At 44.8% G+C, this 17,405-nt stretch overlaps 1 protein-coding gene across 1 annotated transcript in view; it reads left to right on the top strand.

The window, feature by feature from the left end:
* Positions 1-1,840: 1,840 nt before the first annotated feature.
* HRH4 (histamine receptor H4) overlaps positions 1,841-17,405 on the top strand; it is a 28,971-nt gene continuing 13,406 nt past the window's right edge. Inside the window, exons 1-3 of the mRNA XM_074985451.1 lie at positions 1,841-2,093; positions 5,860-6,026; positions 9,671-10,467. Coding sequence (XP_074841552.1) covers positions 1,841-2,093; positions 5,860-6,026; positions 9,671-10,467 — 1,217 coding nt within the window. The remainder of the gene's footprint in view (positions 2,094-5,859; positions 6,027-9,670; positions 10,468-17,405) is intronic.

Genomic DNA, 17,405 nt, shown 5'->3' with positions numbered 1-17,405 from the left:
TTTAAAGATTATCTTAAAAGGGAACAGTCAGAGCAGAGGGCAGAACTTGCTCTGTATTTGGGCAAGATGAGCCTCTCTGCTCTGGCACCCTTGAGACCTGATTGGTGCTGAACCACAGAATTTGAGAAGCCAGGGGAGGTCAATACTGTCTAGCAGCATTACTAACACTTTCACACTTACTAGGCTCTTAGAAGAGACTTGGGGTAAAATACAACTGAATAACAACACAGAACACTGACAGCCAGGACTGGTGGCTGTAAACAAACCTTATGGGACCACAGGAAACTTGGCCACACCCATAAGTGGACATCTGTCTGACAAAAATCATGCCAGATCACAGATGTTGCTGGATTAGAGAGGTTCAACCTGTACTTTTCCGTCCTGTCAAGCATTGCTTGAGTCTCACAATCAGCAAACATATAAACAAAAAGATGTTTCCAAAATCTTCAAAAGTTTAAATCCTCCAAGCGAATGGATTTCCCTGCTAAGCATCATAGGAACCAGTGGTAAGCAAATCTCTTGAATTTTCACATCGCTAAAAGCAGGTTGTCATTTCTGTGACTATACATGAAAATAGTATGATGATGCTCCTTTTTATTTTCAACCAGGTAATTGTTTGAATTAGAGTTAACTAAATTCTTTTAGGTCCAACATGGCTTGTGGTAGTAGGGGGAAGAAAACAGTTTGCAGCACTGGTTAGCAGTTCTTGTTAAGATGTGTGGTTTCTACAGTGATACCTGCAAATGTGAATGCTCACAATGGAAGTATTATCTTATATAGTTTACATTCTGATATCACTTACATAGTGTGCAGATTTTTGTATGAATAATAATGGTTTGCATGTCTATAGTGCCTTCTATCCAAGGACTATCTGAATGCATTTTGCAAGCACTAATGAATTTACCCCAATAGTGAGTTTACTTCTGTAGGCTAAATATTACAATAAAATAAAATAAAATAAAATCTAAACTGTGCACACAACTGGAATTCCATTTCCACTACCCCAGTCCTGTGGTGAAGTCATGGCCCCCACTGCAGCCAAAGACAAAGCTCCCACCAACTTCACTGGGGCCACGACTTCTCCCTGTTTTTAGGAAGTTAACTTCTGATCCTGGTCCCCTGAAGTCAACAGGTGTTAGAAAATGCAAAATAAACCACTTATTTGTTAACAGCCCAAGAGATATCTGATATAATTTTGCTGTGTGTGCTCTTTGAACTAGGGAGACTCTATAAACAGTAAAATTCTGTTTGCCAGGACGCAGAGTATATCATGTTATATGGCTGTACATGATGAAGCAAATGGGATCTCAACCCTACAGCAATAATCATTTCTTTTTGTTAAACATCTTTTTTTTCTTCCGCAGAATTAATATTCTGCAAATATATGTAAATGGGAAACAAATTACAGAGGAAATCTGATGCACACAGTATGCTAAAATAAAAACTCTTGTGTAGAATAAAGCAAGCAAGCTATTTTTTCAAGCCAGTTTTTCTGATCTCCCGTGATAAGGATCAACCAAAAGGAAACGTGGTTGCTTATTTTAAAACAAGCACTTGAAACTCCACTTACATTGTTTATTGGAGACACTTCTGCAGATTCAGTTTTCAGGCTGTTTCAGTTAAACAGACCAGGCTTTTGCAAACAAGGGAGCAGTACAATATCTAGATTTACCAAGCCTCAGAATCTTGCAATGTTTTTTCACTTTATGAAATAATGTTGGATTTTCAACATCTGTTTTTCAATATATAGTATCTTATTAAAAGTCTTCATCATCATTACCATATTAGAAACAGTTACTATACTGTTTCTTCATAAAAGAGACTGAACAGGATGCACAATATGTATAATGACAGCGCTGAAAATCTACACCTGACTGCAACATGTACCCAGAGGAAAACTTCATCCGCAGTGAACTTGGAACCACAATTTACACTGGCTGTTTTGATATTACTGGCAGTTCTTATGGTTTTGTTAGCCCTTATTACAGTTTTTGGAAATGGCTTGGTCATCCTAGCTTTTTTGGTGAACAAAAATCTGAGGCATCGGAGTAATTATTTCTTTCTCAATCTTGCGATTTCAGACTTTTTAGTGGGTAAGTTATTATAATGAAGCAAATGTGATATTCACTGTATAGTTTAAGACAAAGAAAAGGTTTATTTCATCATGTTGCTTCTCTTAACGAGCAATTTTCCTGAACATAACCGAAGATGAGAATAATGATTTAGATAATCATCAATGATTTAGATATCAACAGAGAGAATAATGACATAAAGAGTACACTTACCAAGTTTGCAGATGATAGTGAGTTGGGAGGGGTTGCAAGTGCTTTGGAGGGTCAGAATTCAAAATGATCTGGATAGACTGGAGAAATGGTCTGAGGAAAATAGGATGAAGTTCAATAAGGACAAATGCAAAGTATTCCACTTGAGGGGGAACAATCGATTTCACACATACAGAATGGGAAGTGATTTTCTAGGAAGGAGTACTGCAGAAAGAGACCTAGGGGCTGTAATGGACCACAAGCTGAGTATGTGTGAGACATGGCTGCAAAAAGAGCAAACGCGGTTCTGGGATGCATTAACAGGAGTATTGTGCAAATCATTCTTCCTCTCTGCTCTGTGCTGATTAGGCCTCAATTGGAGTACTGTGTCCAGTTCTGGGCACCGCATTTCAATGAAGATGTGGAGAAATTGAGAAGGCCCAGAGAAGAACAACTAAACTGATTAAAGGTCTAGAAAATATGACCTAGGAGAGAAGATTAAAAGAATTGGGTTTGTTTGGTTTGGGAAAGAGAAGGCAGAGAGAGGAGATGACAGGAGCTTTCAAATACTGAAAGAATGTAACAAGGAAGAGTGAGAAAAATTATTCTCCTCACCCTCTGAAGACAGAACAAGTGATGGGCTTAAATTGTAGCAAGGGAGGTTTAGGTTGGACATTAGGAAAATTTTTCAAACTGCCAGGATGGTCAAGTACTGGAATATATTACCTAGCCTGGTTGTAGAATCTGCGTCAGTGGAGATATTTAAGAACAAGTTGGACAGATATTTAACAGGGAGATGCCTTGGTGGTGCTTGGTCCCGCCTTGAGGAAAGGGGGCTGGATTTAATGACTTCTTGAGGTCCCTTCCAGTTCTAGTATTCTATGATAATGGGGTGGAAGCTACATAAAGTATTTTAGCAGGATGTTAGTTCACATAAATTTATTAGAAAAACTGATAGTTTAGCAATATGAAAGACATTTGCTCCACAAGAGAACAACTATTTTATGTAGCATGGATATGAAACCATTGCCGCTTAGGGGTTATTATTTGTAACTGGTCTTAGTTAAATTTCCACTCATCTTTAAAAACTGGAATTTTGTTTTCTATTGCAGATTGTCATATAGGGCACAGTATATGCTAGTTGGTAAATCTTGTATTTATTGCAAATACCCTTTACCACTTACTCCTTAAACCCTTGTACTCTAGATGGAGCACAGATCATCTACAAGTCCTCTCCACTTCACTCTGTCTTGGGACAAAACCTCCAGGTGATGCCAGGAGTACCCCAGTTGTTGTCCTTCAATCTCAGTGGATCTTCCACATGTTGTCTAATGTTTTTGCCTTTTGCATTTTCTTTGTGGGTTCCATTTGAGAGCTTGATGGACTATGCTGGATGATGATTTTCTGAGAGTGTGGCTTCGCCATCTGCACTTTCTTCACACACACACACACACACACTCTCACTTCCCTTTTAAAAATTATGCTTGGAAAAGAAACAGAATTAATTGTTGGAATCCAAAATCATACACCTATGAAATTTAAACCAATAAAAAGAAGAGACTTAAATCATAGTGTACTCAAAATAATAGTTTTTAACATGTTTATATTTCAACAATGTTAAATATTTCCCCAGGACACAACTGAATTTTTGGTAAATTATACATTTATATCCTACTTATTTTACTTAAGCAGTAACACAAGGTCATCAAATGAAATTCTGGGTAATTATGGCATGCCTCAGGTGATAGTCAGAGGCATGAGGTTGAAGACTTAGGGCTACATCCACAAAGATACACATTCTTAGCTGCAATGCTTGTCTTCAGGAGTCCTGCTACCCACTGGAGCCTCAGCCTTGAGTGAGATGCCAAGGTTACCTACACAATGCATGGGATGAATTGTGTGCTTGGGAGTGGGATTCTCAGAAGCCAGCAAGCTGAGCAAGAAGTCACTTAAGCTAACAAGGAGTGAAATGCTGAAATGAGGTGTGTGGTGTAACTCCTATCCCTCAGAGAGAATTAGGCACCTACATCTGGATCAGTGGGAAGCACCTAACTGTACCACGTCAGAGACTGCGAGAAACCTATCCCAGAAAGGCATATAGCTCAGTGGTTAGGGCACAGACGTGGGAGACTGAGGTTCAAGTCCTTGGTCTGAATCAGGTAGGATAGGGATTGGAGCTGGAGTCTCCCATGGCTCATGCGTGCTCTGATCACTGCCTTACTGTGTGTAGTTGAAGGAGATAGCTCCAGTTCTGTTGTGGGGAGGACCTGATGCAGTATGGTTGTCGTAGGTGACCTTTGCAAGGCCTACTAGATTAAGCCCCCAGATGAGGGGTGGACAGGGGAATGCAGTTTCAGGATCTCACTGTAGCTTAGGGGTGTAAGCTTTGAACATACATACACACTAGTTACTTTTACAGTGTGCACTCTTTGGGAAGGGTCTGCTTTCAGTGCTGGGAATTAGCTGCAGAAGAACTCCCATTAATGCTGGTGGAGTTCTGTTTCTGGTCCCAGACTTCTGACCCTGGGGCTATTGAATTGGGAGTGCTGTTGGCACTGTGTTCACTGCAGAGAAGGGAACACTTTCCAGCTTTCAGCTGGCCAAATAGGAAGCAGTGTTTCTGGACTCCAAAAGATGGAAGGTTTCAGAGATAAGGATGGAAGTGTTCTAAGTGCTCCAACAGGAATAAAGTGTTCATAAATATTTCAGAGGGAGTTAATGAAGCTCTATGCTTTATGAGTGAATTTCATCCTGCAACAAATACAGGATCAGTTCATACCAAACAAAATGGCAACTACTTTGAGATCAATTCACCAGCTTTCAGTTTAGCAGGTCTAGTGAAGACCCACCAGATATAACACAGATCACTCTGCAGCTGATCCCCATACCTTACTCCCGACAAGAAGAGCATGACTACACGGGGCTCCTCTCCCTGCAGCTCCATGCTAATGAGCAGTCTCGCAAATGGCTGCTCATTAGCATACTAGCATGGCTAATTAGCATAGCCACTCAAGATTTTGCTCTCAGCAGAGGGGTCTGCTGGCAGGAAAGAGGCTGTATAGACGTGCCTCTGCTGGCTAATGCCCCCCTAGCCCCCGTCACCAGTCCCTTATCCCTGAAGTTTTTCAGGGATAGGAGACTGGCGACAGAGGGGGGTTTAGCCAGCAGAAGCACATCCAGATGGCCTCTGTACGGCTGGCACCTGCCTTTCCCGACAGCGAAATCTCTCTTGGCTATGCTAATTAGCAGCGCAAATATGCTAATGAGCAGCCATTTGCTATTGCGAGACTGCTTATTATCATGGAGCTGCTGGGAGAGCACCTTGATGTACACATGGCTGAAGAGTAAGGAGCGTTTCTCCTGTTTACGTCCTGCAGAGTAGCCCTTGCAGTAAATTAACCTAAGGCATGTTACCACCATGTAAGTTATTCACTTTGCTGGAATCGCGTACCTTAGGTTGACTTTCTGTGGAAGTGTAGACATAGGCTGTGTAAATTCCACTCTGACATATTTTTAATTTGTTTACCATAAACAGTGCTGTGGATAACACCACATGCAGTCCTGTCTATAACAATTCAATTGACTTGTTTTTCTGTAGGTGCATTCTGTATCCCTCTGTATATCCCTTATGCTCTGACAGGCCAGTGGATATTTGGAAGACGTGTCTGCAAGCTTTGGCTAGTAGTTGACTATCTCATGTGCACAGCTTCAGCATTTAACATTGTCCTTATCAGCTATGATCGGTTCCTGTCAGTTACTAAAGCTGTAAGTAGAATATTCATACAGTAGTTAACTTTGCATGTTTCAGGATGTTTATATATAATTGTGTATGTTCAGAATCACACCTGTCACTTATACAAACACCTTTCATCCAGAGATTGGAAAGCACTTTACAAAGATGGATAAGTATTATCCAACAGAGAATAAAGGGACTTGCCGAAAGTCACACATTGAGACTAGATCCACAGTCGGAGGTAAAATTGATTTTAGATACAGAAATCTGGCAATGAGAACTGTGTAGCCAGAGTCAACATATTTAAAACTGATTTTTGCTGCTGCCCATATAGTGGGAGGTCAATGGAAGAAACTGTCCCGTCAACTTCACTTACTCCTCACAACTGCCAGGAGTATTGGGGTCAATGGAGGCACCATGCCAGTTCAATTTAGTGCATCCTCACTAGACATGCTAAATCAAATCCCAGCGGGTGGTATATGTAAGTGTAGACATAGCCTGAGTCAATGGCAGGCTTGGAAATAGCTCTCCAGAAACCCAGGATAACCTAAATTAGAAGTGGCACAGCTAACAGTGCCTGTATTTCAGTTAGACTTACATTATAAGATCCTATTTTCATGTAACTTGTAACTTTGCCAAACTTTTAGTATCCAGGTTGAAGTTTTCTATGTTGGCGGTTGTCCTCAGACTGAATTTTTTGTTGTTGAAACTTTCAGCTAACAGTTCAGCTGCTTCTCAGAATGAAGTTGGGGTTAATACTTTGTTTAGACAACGATAAAAAAATTCTTGAGTGTTTCATTGGGAAGCTTTACCTCAGCCATTCTCTGGAGCCTTTCGTGATTTGAAATGTGGTATGAGGCTCACCCTTCTTTCAGGCATGTGCTTTTCTGCTACTCCCATGAACATTGGTCCACCTTCAGAGTCAAGAGTTGTCAGTTTGGCAACTAAAGCCTCTCACAATTCCATCTACACTGACAATCTTGCAGGGGGTAAAGTTGGTTTTCTGCTGTGGCTGCTGTACATGGATGCAGGGGGGCTTCTGTGGCACTGGAGCTGGCAGTAGGGAGTCCCTCTTTTTTGTGCTCTCAGAGAGGAAGAAGAAGCTGCTTCTTCAGGAAGTACCATAAATCCTGTGCACTGAATGAGCCCGGGTCCTGTTGAATAAAATAGTATGTGAGGAGGTAATTAAAGACTGCAACTGTACATATATACAAGGGGTCTGAATTAAGTGGGGAAGGGGTAGCTCAGTGGTTTGAGCACTGGCTTGCTAAACCCAGGGTTGTGAGCTCAGCCCGTGAGGGGGCTATTTAGAGGTCTGGGGCAAACAGGTTAAAAATTCAAAAAGGGCTGCTTGCCAAAGTCTGGTGAAAAATCAGGCCCAGAGCAGAGGTGATGGGGAAGCAGGGTGGGGTCAGAATGAGGTTGGTGCAGAATGAAGACCTGAAAGAGCCTGGTGATGGGGCAACAAGGCCTGAAATGAAGGGAGGAAGGGGGAGAAAAGGACAAGGAGCTAAAAGGGGCATGGTTGGTGGCTCAGAAGAGACTGAAATTGGGAAATGGAGCTTTGGATGAAGAGCTACAAGACAGCACAAAGTGGCTCTAGGAGTGGGCCTGTGCCAAAGACAGATCTACAATGACACAAGGGTCTGTAACAGTTTTTTCCATCTATGGGCAGAATAAATGGTGTGATGTGCACCCAGGCATATGTGGATGTGCACTACCAGTAGAAATACATGCTGCCCACTGTGGGTGCTCTGCTAATCAGCTGGGCAGCACATGCATCTCTCTTGGGTGGCCACACAGGGAACACTGGTCTATAAGCACCTTAGTAAACCTACCACCTGGAATACACCCTGTGTTTCCTGAATCTCAATATTTCTTTGTGGTCAGCAAATGTCTGTGAAACTCACTGACAAAATGAGTCTCACCTCCCCCAAGTGTCTGGCCCACATGGAGGATGACAGGCTAATCCTGATAGCATTTGCTGGATTAGCTCAAGGGCCTCTGTGCTTCGGATTTAAAGGTTCCAGACCTGCTGGTGACCCATGTGGGTATCAATATGCTGTCACAGGGTGGGATTCTTCTTTCCAATTTGCTTATAAAACCGGTATGACATTGCACACAGAAATCCTACTTTTAAGGAGTATTAAAGTCGCACCACTTAGCCCTCAAAGGTCATGAGATGTGCGCACGTATTAAGATACAAACAGAATACGATGGTCACAGGCTATTTTTTCTGCTGAATCTGTGCCTTATTCAGTAAAGTGGAAGGTGTATACTAGGTGCAAGTCTGAGACAGGCAGGTGTAGGCCTACCTCAAAACCAAAGGCCCACCCCATTGCTAAGATGGAGGTTTTGGAAGGTCATTAGTGAATGGGGCTGGAGCTGTCATGAATAGAATCAAGGGTCTTCCAGTTAAGGCTGGTGAATGCTGCCCTAGGAAACTGGCATCTCTGCCTGATGCTGGGCAAGTCAATTACATCAGACTTTTCAGAGGTGGTCACTTAACTGTACTAGCAAATTAGCGAATACTTGTGTCATTGTTTCTGAGCTTCAGCTCTCTATCTGCAAAATAGGAATACTGATTCCATCTCACTTTCCAGGTGAAGCACTCACGTATTTCAGTGATTAGCACCATGGACAAGCCCCTGGGGAAATGACTAATTTTGTCTTTGGAGCAGAGTTTCAATAATGTGCAATAAATAGAGCCTGGGGCCAAACCCTGAAAAATAAGGAAACAACAAATTATGGAATAACTGCTCCTTCAGGAGGTACCATAAATCCTATGCTCTGAATGAGCCAGGGTCTTGTTGAATAAAATAGTATGTGACCAGGTAATTAAAGACTGTCACTGTACATATATACAAGGGGCCTGAATTCAGGTTGCACAGACAAACTTTTCTTGCTACTGGATATGTAAAAAAAAAGTGTGGTAAACCATAAAACCCTAAACAACTAACAGTATCTAAGCAGCCACTTAAATTTATAAATAAAGCACCATAACACCACACAAATTATTACATTTCCTTCATTTAAGACATATGGGCTGCATTTACTCTACCCTTCATACAAATGAGGTGCTGAATATTCATATCAGTGCCTCATTAGCATTTCCAATCTACAGCATTTACATGCCCCTTCCGAAAGGGAGGGGTAGAGTAGACACAGCCATGGTGGTCCCGAGGGAAGAGAGGAGAATACATTTTATTCTGTGGCAAAGAGAAATAAATCTTCAAGATTAGCTGCTAGCTAAAGCTTGGGAGCAGTCACAGTCTCTTTCCTGTTACAGTGGGAGTAACTTCCCAACTTTTAATTCACCACTGAGATTCAGTGTTTTCCAGAATCAGAAACTGACTTCATGCTATTTCCTTGTTGTAGCAGTGATGAATGAATAATAGGAAATGGTCTGTCATCATTTCAGTGCACAGTATATCCATCTCAAAATGTCCTCCCTCCCCTAAATCTGAAGATTTTGAAGTGTACAGTAGGCTACTGTGCTTGACTCCAAGATTAATACAGTTTTTCAGGGCTTTATATAAACACAGATGTTCTGGACATCTGGAGATCTCCAGTACAAATATTATTGTTAACTTTCAAGTTTTTCCAAAGTATGTATACTAATTATAAGAAGATCTCAATATGTGACTGACATGGGGTCGTTTAATTTTACTTTTAGGTGATGTATAGGATTGAACAGGGAATAACTTCAAATACTATTGCTCAGATGGTGGCAGTGTGGGTCTTTGCATTCTTAATCTATGGTCCTGCACTCATCATTTGGGAACACGTGGTTGGCTTCAGCATCATACCCGATGGAGACTGCTATGCTGAATTCTACTACAACTGGTACTTTCTCCTCTGTGCTTCAACCTTTGACTTCTTCACACCTTGTATCTTTGTGGCCTATTTTAACTTACACATCGTCCAGGATATACAAAAACGTCAAAGAAACCAGCTCCAAAGCACAGTCAGCATCAGCACGCAGGTATCTGTACCTCCAACAGGAAGCAGCGTCTTGATGGCTGGCCATTGCTCTTTGAAAGAAGAAATTTCGTCTCCAGATTTAGAAATAGAAGAAAGTCATTCTGCTTCTTCCAGGACAGGGGCACAGTCACTGGTGACCCCTGACAATGATCTGTCAGTCGCCCTCAGACTGAAGATCAGGTCAAAACTGAACCAGGACAAAAAAATTGCAAAGTCACTTGCCCTCATTGTCTGTGTGTTTGTCATTTGCTGGGCACCATATTCATTACTTATGATAATTCGTGCAGCCAGCCATGGAAAGTATGTCCACAAATCCATATATGAAATAACGTTTTGGCTTTTGTGGCTCAATTCCTCTGTGAATCCTTTTCTCTATCCTCTCTGCCATGCTAGGTTTCGACAGGCTTTCAGGGCAATATTGTGCCCCAAAACAGGCCCATGCTCAGGGGAGGGTGTGCGACGGGTGCAAATGCACCCCCCACGTATCCGGTTTGTCTCCCTTCCTCCCTGCTGCAGTGCACACGGGGAGCCTGCAGGGCCTGAGAGCTGTAGTTCCTTGGCCAGCTCCCTGCCTAAGAGAGCTGAATCTGGAGCCGGGAAGGGACTGCTTTTCCCAGCATGCCCTTGACCACTAGCAACAGAAAAGGGAGGGGGATGAGGGACTATTGTTTTTCACTTACAATATTACAGCAAGATCCCAGAAGGTAAATTCTATAAAACTTCTGGATACATTTTTAGTATGTTACAACAAAATCATTTTACCGGTAACCTCTTCTGTTCACTAACACAGTGAGAAGTTATCTAGCGTAGGGGAAGCTTTGTGATTTCTTATACAGCTGGGGGAGACTAGGCCTGAGGCTCCTTGGTGTGCTCTGTGTTTTGCATTAATGTGTGTATAACTCATACTGGACTCATTTGGACAAACCACCAAGACCAGGTGTTATTCTGTAACAAAACACAAAACACAATCACAGTTCAGCAGCCCCTCTCCTCTGCCTGAAGCCTGCATGCTGCTTCCAGCTCAGATGCTGCTGAGACCCTGCTGGGGGACAGAGGGCACATCCTGGCAGGAACTAGGGCGTTGTCGCAGCATGCTGCAGTTTGTAGTCCACAACTTGTAGTTCCCAGGGCTGCTGATGAAGTGCACTGGTCCTTGGGCTACATACCAATCACTGTTTCTACTCAGTGTTTTCATTAATCTTTCTTATACACACGCATTATATGACTATTTTGAACGCCTTTATATTTGAAAAAATTCCAGTACACATTTACAAAAACAAGCAACCCTACAGACCTTCCTGCATATGGGCCTGGAAAGGTTTGTGGTATTGCCACCAGCTCAGTCAGTTTTTAGTCTGACTCACTGAGAAGTGACTTACAGCAGAAACTCCCTCACCTTATTTCAGTTGTTTGTCCTGATGTTATATTTAATAACACGGTAGATAAATTTGTGCCATAGGTGGCAATAGTCAACCATGCAATAAATATGTGCATTTAACAGTTTTATCATTTTCAGTGCATTCGTCTTCTTTTCCTTTGATAGAACTGTGTTAAGTCCAACAACCAATTTTGCTAAATTGCGCGCTGTTCCTTTAATTTATTAATTTTGTTCTCAGGTGCAGAGCAGGATCCATTTCTTTAATTAATACAGTAAAGTCTTTGCTATCCAGCATCTGCGGGACTGGGAGGTTGCCCGATAATCAAATATTCTGGATAATCAAGAGTACTCACGCTGGTGGGAGAGCAGAGGATCCTGCCGGCTACATTCACATGCCGCGTGGAGGGATGCAGGGCAGCACTGAGAGGACTGTCCCCTCTCATGCCCTTGATTCTGCTTCTCCACACTCCTGCCTGGTCTCAGCTGACCAGCTCTGAGTCATGACGGTTATTCGAACATGCTGGTTAATCCAGTAGCAGTTAAACAAGACTTTACTGTACTGTTTATTTAAAATGGGAACAACACAAATGTATATTTTCATAGACTGCTACAAAAGCATCTGGGGAAAAAGACATGAGTGTGCTTCACATATTTCAATATGGCTACCAAAAATGTAAAGGGTAGAACGTATTCATGCAGCCCTAATTATCATTTAAAGGAACAGAAGTTCATCACATATGTATCTGAAATGTCACTGAATCATTTCAGGACTAGTTGTATTTTCTTTGCAGGAATGTTCTACACGCCAGCTAAAACCCATCCGGTGATGTAAGCTGCCTGTGTTAGAGAGTGTGAGAAGCTTAACAGGCTAACATACTCTAAAAGGCCTTTTCCATTTCAAATTAAAATGTACTCCATTTAGGTCAGGTGTATTCTATGTGCATGCAAAGGCCCGTTGAATTCAGTGTGCTGGTATTTAAAAGAGAAGAATAAAACAAAATGTCTCGAGTTCTCTCTCTTCCCCCAGCCTCTGTCTATATGCTGTTTAGGTTATAAACCCTAAGGCTGTGGCCACACTTGGCCAAAACTTTGAAATGGCGATGCTAATGGCCAAATCGAAGAATACCAATGAGGCGCAGCTGAGGGGAAGAAGAGGATTTTGAAATGTGCGGGGTCCTTTCAAAAAGGACCTCCATGTAGCTGCGCTGAGCTGCATGCGTTCAAAAGCGGCACTTTCAAAGCGCCGCGGCCAGAAGCATGTGAATGCTAATGAGGTGCTGAGTATTCAGTTCAGCGCCTCATTAGTATTCTTAGATTTGGCCATTAGCATGGCCATTTCGAAGTTCTGGCCAAGTGTGACCACAGCCTATGGGACAGGGACCTATTTTATGACAGGTGTTTAAAACTTTTGGGTACAATATAGTATAATAATTTTTTATTATGCAAGGAATAAAGGACACAGTCCATCATTGGGAAGTGCCTAATTAGTGCCACTTCCACCAAGCCCCTCCATATTTGGATTCTGCCCAGTTGATTCTGCCGGCCCATGTTTGGTGTGTCTGGTACAAAGGGGCAGGGTCCCACGATGTTTCTGGGGAAGGCCCAGCCTTGTGCTGTGTCACTGGTGAGTCCATGACCTAGGAGTGGGGACTGGGGAGGCTGCAGGATGATCTCCCACCTTCCTGCTCCCCACTGCCACGCTGGAGCCTCTGCAGTTGTTTACTGACAAATAAAACAGGCAGAATTTTTGATTTTTTGGTGCAGAACTCCAGGAGTTTTAGTGATTGGAACAAACTGTCATGGGAAGAGGTGGATTCATCATCTCTTGATGTCTTCAAATAAAGACTGGATTACTTGCTCAAAGACAGCTTTGTTAATAAATAAAGCCCATCAGTGACATGCCTGTCAGTTTGATCCTGTCTCTTTGTGTCTAGTAAAGAAAACGGATTCGATTAGGGGTCTCCCGCCTCTTCCGAGTGTGCTCACATCACTGGGCTGCTGAGTACTCTGATGTGAGGCTCCTCATCTCTGCTGTTGAAGCTGTTCATTTTAGATAAATAGACTTTGGACCAGAAAGACAGAGTGACTCATTTGTCCAGTGGTTGGGGCACCCACAGGTGTGGGAGACCCAGTGTACCCCTGCTCCTGTGACAATGTAATTACTGGTACACTTAAAACCACTTCAGCAGCAGTGAGGAAGGGAGCCCTACAACAGCAAACCCCACAGGCAAGCAGGACTGCTGAGAGACTTCACCAGACCCTGTGGGGAGCCAACTCTGGGCCCTCTGGAAATGTGCCAAAGGACAGAATTTGCTGGACCAGAGAAGGTCCAGGGCTTTTCCCAAGGTGGCCTCAGCCTCCCACTCTCCTGGGACTCCGGGGTGCCTGGGATGCCCTGAGGCTCCAGCACTGTGCTCCTGGGGCTGCCAAGGGCTCTGGCAGGCAGGGGCTCCAGTCCCACACTGAAGCAGGAGGCTCTGGCCCCAGCACAGTGCTGCGGCAGGGGCACTTGTTGGAGCAAGGGCACATGGCCACCCTGCCCTCCTGCAGCCAGGGCACTGGCCTCACCAGATGCAGCCTGAGAGGTGCCCTGGGGGACTGACAACTCAGATTTGGTGAGAAGGAGAGAGCACAGTCCTGGTGGCTCTTGGCACACCAGGGCTGAGCCTTGCCCTGTTTCCTGTCTGCAGTATGGGCCAGCTGGGTACCAGCTTCCTACTGCCACCAGCCTGGCACCCTGCAGTGCTCTTCTCAGGCCTACACCAGCTCCCACTGCCCTTTCAGGGGCACCATGTGATACCAGCTCCTTTAGGTCCCAGCGGGCAGCTTTGTTACCCAGGTTTACCCTAGCTCACTATGCCGGTGGCACACAATGGTAATGTGCTATGAGAGACCCTGGAGACCAGCAAGGCTGGAAACACCAATGGGCAAAACAGGGAGACCCAGCTACCTGGCAATCAGTAGATATCCTGTGGGAGTACGTGACGCTCAGGGCTTGTGAGGGAGGGGCTGGTGCACTCTGGGCAGCTCTTGGGGCTGGCCGTCCCGCTTCTTCACTCCAAGGGCAGGGACTCTTGTGGGGGCTCCAGCCCCGTGCTGCAGCAGGGCTGTGGTGGGGACCTCATGGCAGGGCTCAGGCTCTGCCTCTGGCCTAGTGAGCACCATTGGGGCCCTGCAGCAGGGGCTAGGGCATGGGTGTCCAACCTTTTGGCTTGCCTGGGCCGCATTGAGTGAAGATAGTCTTGGGCCGCGTACAAAATATATAATATAGTTAATGTACAAAAACCACATAATAATGTTAAAAGTTTACAATTTTGTGGGGCCGCATTACTAGCTGTCCAGGGCTGCATGCGGCCCGTGGGCCGCAGGTTGGACATGCCTGGGCTAGGGCTTTGGCCTTGGCCCTATGTGCACAAGTGGGGGTCCCAAGGGAGGGGCCCAGGCACCGGCCCTGTGCTGCTGTTGGAACTCTGGCCACCTCCCATGCTGTCTGCCTGAGGGGAGGAAGGGCGAAGCTGAGCTCCTGCTGCGTGCTGAGGTAAATTGGCTCGCGTGCCAGGAGTGGCATGCGTGTTGGGGGTTGCCGTCCCCTGGTCTATGAGATCCTTTGATGAAAAGCACGAGTCGTGTGCAAAGCATTGTTTACTAAACAAAAATCTGCTTCATGTTCAAAAATTGCGAGCTGGACTTCGCAGCCAAGAAAGAAACTGGGAGAGCATTCATTTGCCCTCAGAGGGCCTCCTGAGTTTCTGGACCAACACCTTTACTGACACTGCAGTTAACCTAGCACTTTTAATGTGTGAATGAAGCTTGAACAGATTTTTCTTTTTCCTTTAACCATCAAACGAAGCATGTGATTACTGAGTGAGTTGAAAGTGACTGGGTATGCCCTTTGCAATGGGGGAGCAGCACAGTGTGGTGGGAGAAGGTGGAGTTCAAAAGTGCAAAAATCTGATAGATAAAAGATAAACACTTGTAAATGCACAGGGCACGTCCAGCACTCATAAAGCTCACGGCAGTATATCTTACCCATCACTCATAATGACATTGATTATAATGACATTTAACTCCTGTGGCTGATGGGGCTCACCAGTCACTGCTAGGATGACATGCGAGGTAACTGGTGCTTGTGGGGGTAAGGGGATGAAGGGAGGGGAACCCTGAGGTGCAGGAAGGGGGGATGAGGAGCACCCCATTTGGCGATGAAAATTGGTGTGTGGGCGGAGGTGTGATCACGGACGGTGCACCTAAAGAGTGCTATCGTGAAGCAGCTGTGATGCCCCTTCTTCCTAGCCATTCTGGGGAATAGCTCATAAGGTCAACAATTCTCCCTGCGGTTCCAAGACATCTTTCTGTAAGTGGGGGAATGGCCCAGCTGTTGAGGGGCACTTTCCTGGCTTTTACACTGCCTTGGTAAAATGGGCTAGCAAAAGGATCCGAGTCCCCGCTCCCACTTCGTTTACCCAGAGAGCTCCCTGGCTTTGAAGGCTCTGCTTTCACTCTCCTGTGCAGCAGAGTCCTGGTAACCCCAACAAGGCTGGGCCCAGGAATCCTGGGGGCTCAATTTCCCACCTTGTCATGACCACATAAGGCAGGGACTAGAGTGTCTCTGCTCTGGGCTGCTCTCTTCTCGCTGGATGTTTCCCCGACCCAGTGATAATTGTATGGAGTCCAAAGCAAGTAAAACTTATTAAACAATCAAAGAAAGACAATTAGGAAAAATTGAAAACATGAATGAAAAACACATCAACCCATTTTATGGCCTGGAGACCTCACAAACAGTCTCCCCAGTCATAGGACAGGACAGGTCACAGTCTGTTCCTTGCAGGTCTCAGGCCTCCTTCTCAGGCCCTGGCTGTGCTGCAGGAATGCTGTAAGTCAGACACTTGCTCTGGGTGGCAGGAGCCTTCTTTCCAGTTTCAGCCACTCCCTCCCCACATCTGCCCTGCAAAGCTTCTTTGCTGGTAGAGTCTCCCTGCAGTGGGCCTCTACCCAGGGTCCCCCCTGCTCAACACACTCAGGTCCAGCCCGAGCTCCACTCTTTGCTGCACTGCTTCCAGCTTCTGGGTGGCTTCTCTGTTCCCTCTGGCTGCAGCTCTCCCCACAGCATGGACCTGATCTTGGACCATTTCCCTGATCCCTTTCCTAACTGCGTCTGGTTCTCCCTTCTGTCTCTAGGTCTGCCGCTACATTCCTCCCTCCTCCTAGGGAGCAACTGCAGATTAACTGTCCCTGTAGCCTCCAGACTCTCTTCCCTTCTCCCAGCATAGGTCTGCAGAACGTCCCAGCAACCCCTCTGCTTCCAGTTTCCTGTCTTTATCATCCCCCAGCCAGTTTCTCCTCAGTGGGGCTACCTCATTCAATCAGGACATTGCTTAGCCACCTGCCTCCACTCAGGTGTGGCCTTTTAGGCTAATTAGCCCCCTTCTCAGTCTGCCTTAACCCTTTCAGGGCAAGTGTGGGGTGAACACCTTGCCACACTATGCAATTATCCATCATCGTCATTCCTATGGAAATAGTTGATGTTCAATATGCATTAGCTGTTGCTATTCTACTGGCCTGCTGTCCCTTGAGCCTTGGGAAAACAAACATAGGCTAAAATTTGCTGCCTTTTCATGGAGAAATATCTAGCCACATTGATTCATGTTTTTGTCATGTTAGTCTATTGTGATTCATTCACTCTGGGACTGGTAGAGGAAGCAACAATACACAAAACATCTACCGAAGATGATTCTATAACGTCTCACAGATAGATCTTCTGGAATAAAATTAGAGATTGTTAGTTTATGCAAAGCTGCACTCACTGGCTGCCTGAACTGTGATACCTGTTAATAGACTCACGCTCCCAAAAAGTGGCTGAAAGTTGGACGTTAGCCTATGTCAAATATTGTGCAAGTAGCCTGTGGGATGAGGTGAAACTGCAGTGCTGTACCTCCTCCTGGTGAAGGCTGGACTTGGAAACTGAAAGGTCCCTTTCATCTGAGGAGGCGGGTTTTATCCACAAAAACTTGTAATCTAATAAATTTGGTCCTTTCCACAGTGCCATGGG

The sequence above is a fragment of the Carettochelys insculpta genome, chromosome 2, assembly GCF_033958435.1.
Source record: "Carettochelys insculpta isolate YL-2023 chromosome 2, ASM3395843v1, whole genome shotgun sequence".
In the NCBI taxonomy this organism is placed as follows: domain Eukaryota; kingdom Metazoa; phylum Chordata; order Testudines; family Carettochelyidae; genus Carettochelys; species Carettochelys insculpta.
Note: the sequence above shows the minus strand (reverse complement) of the source record. Positions and strands in the feature narration are given on the sequence as shown.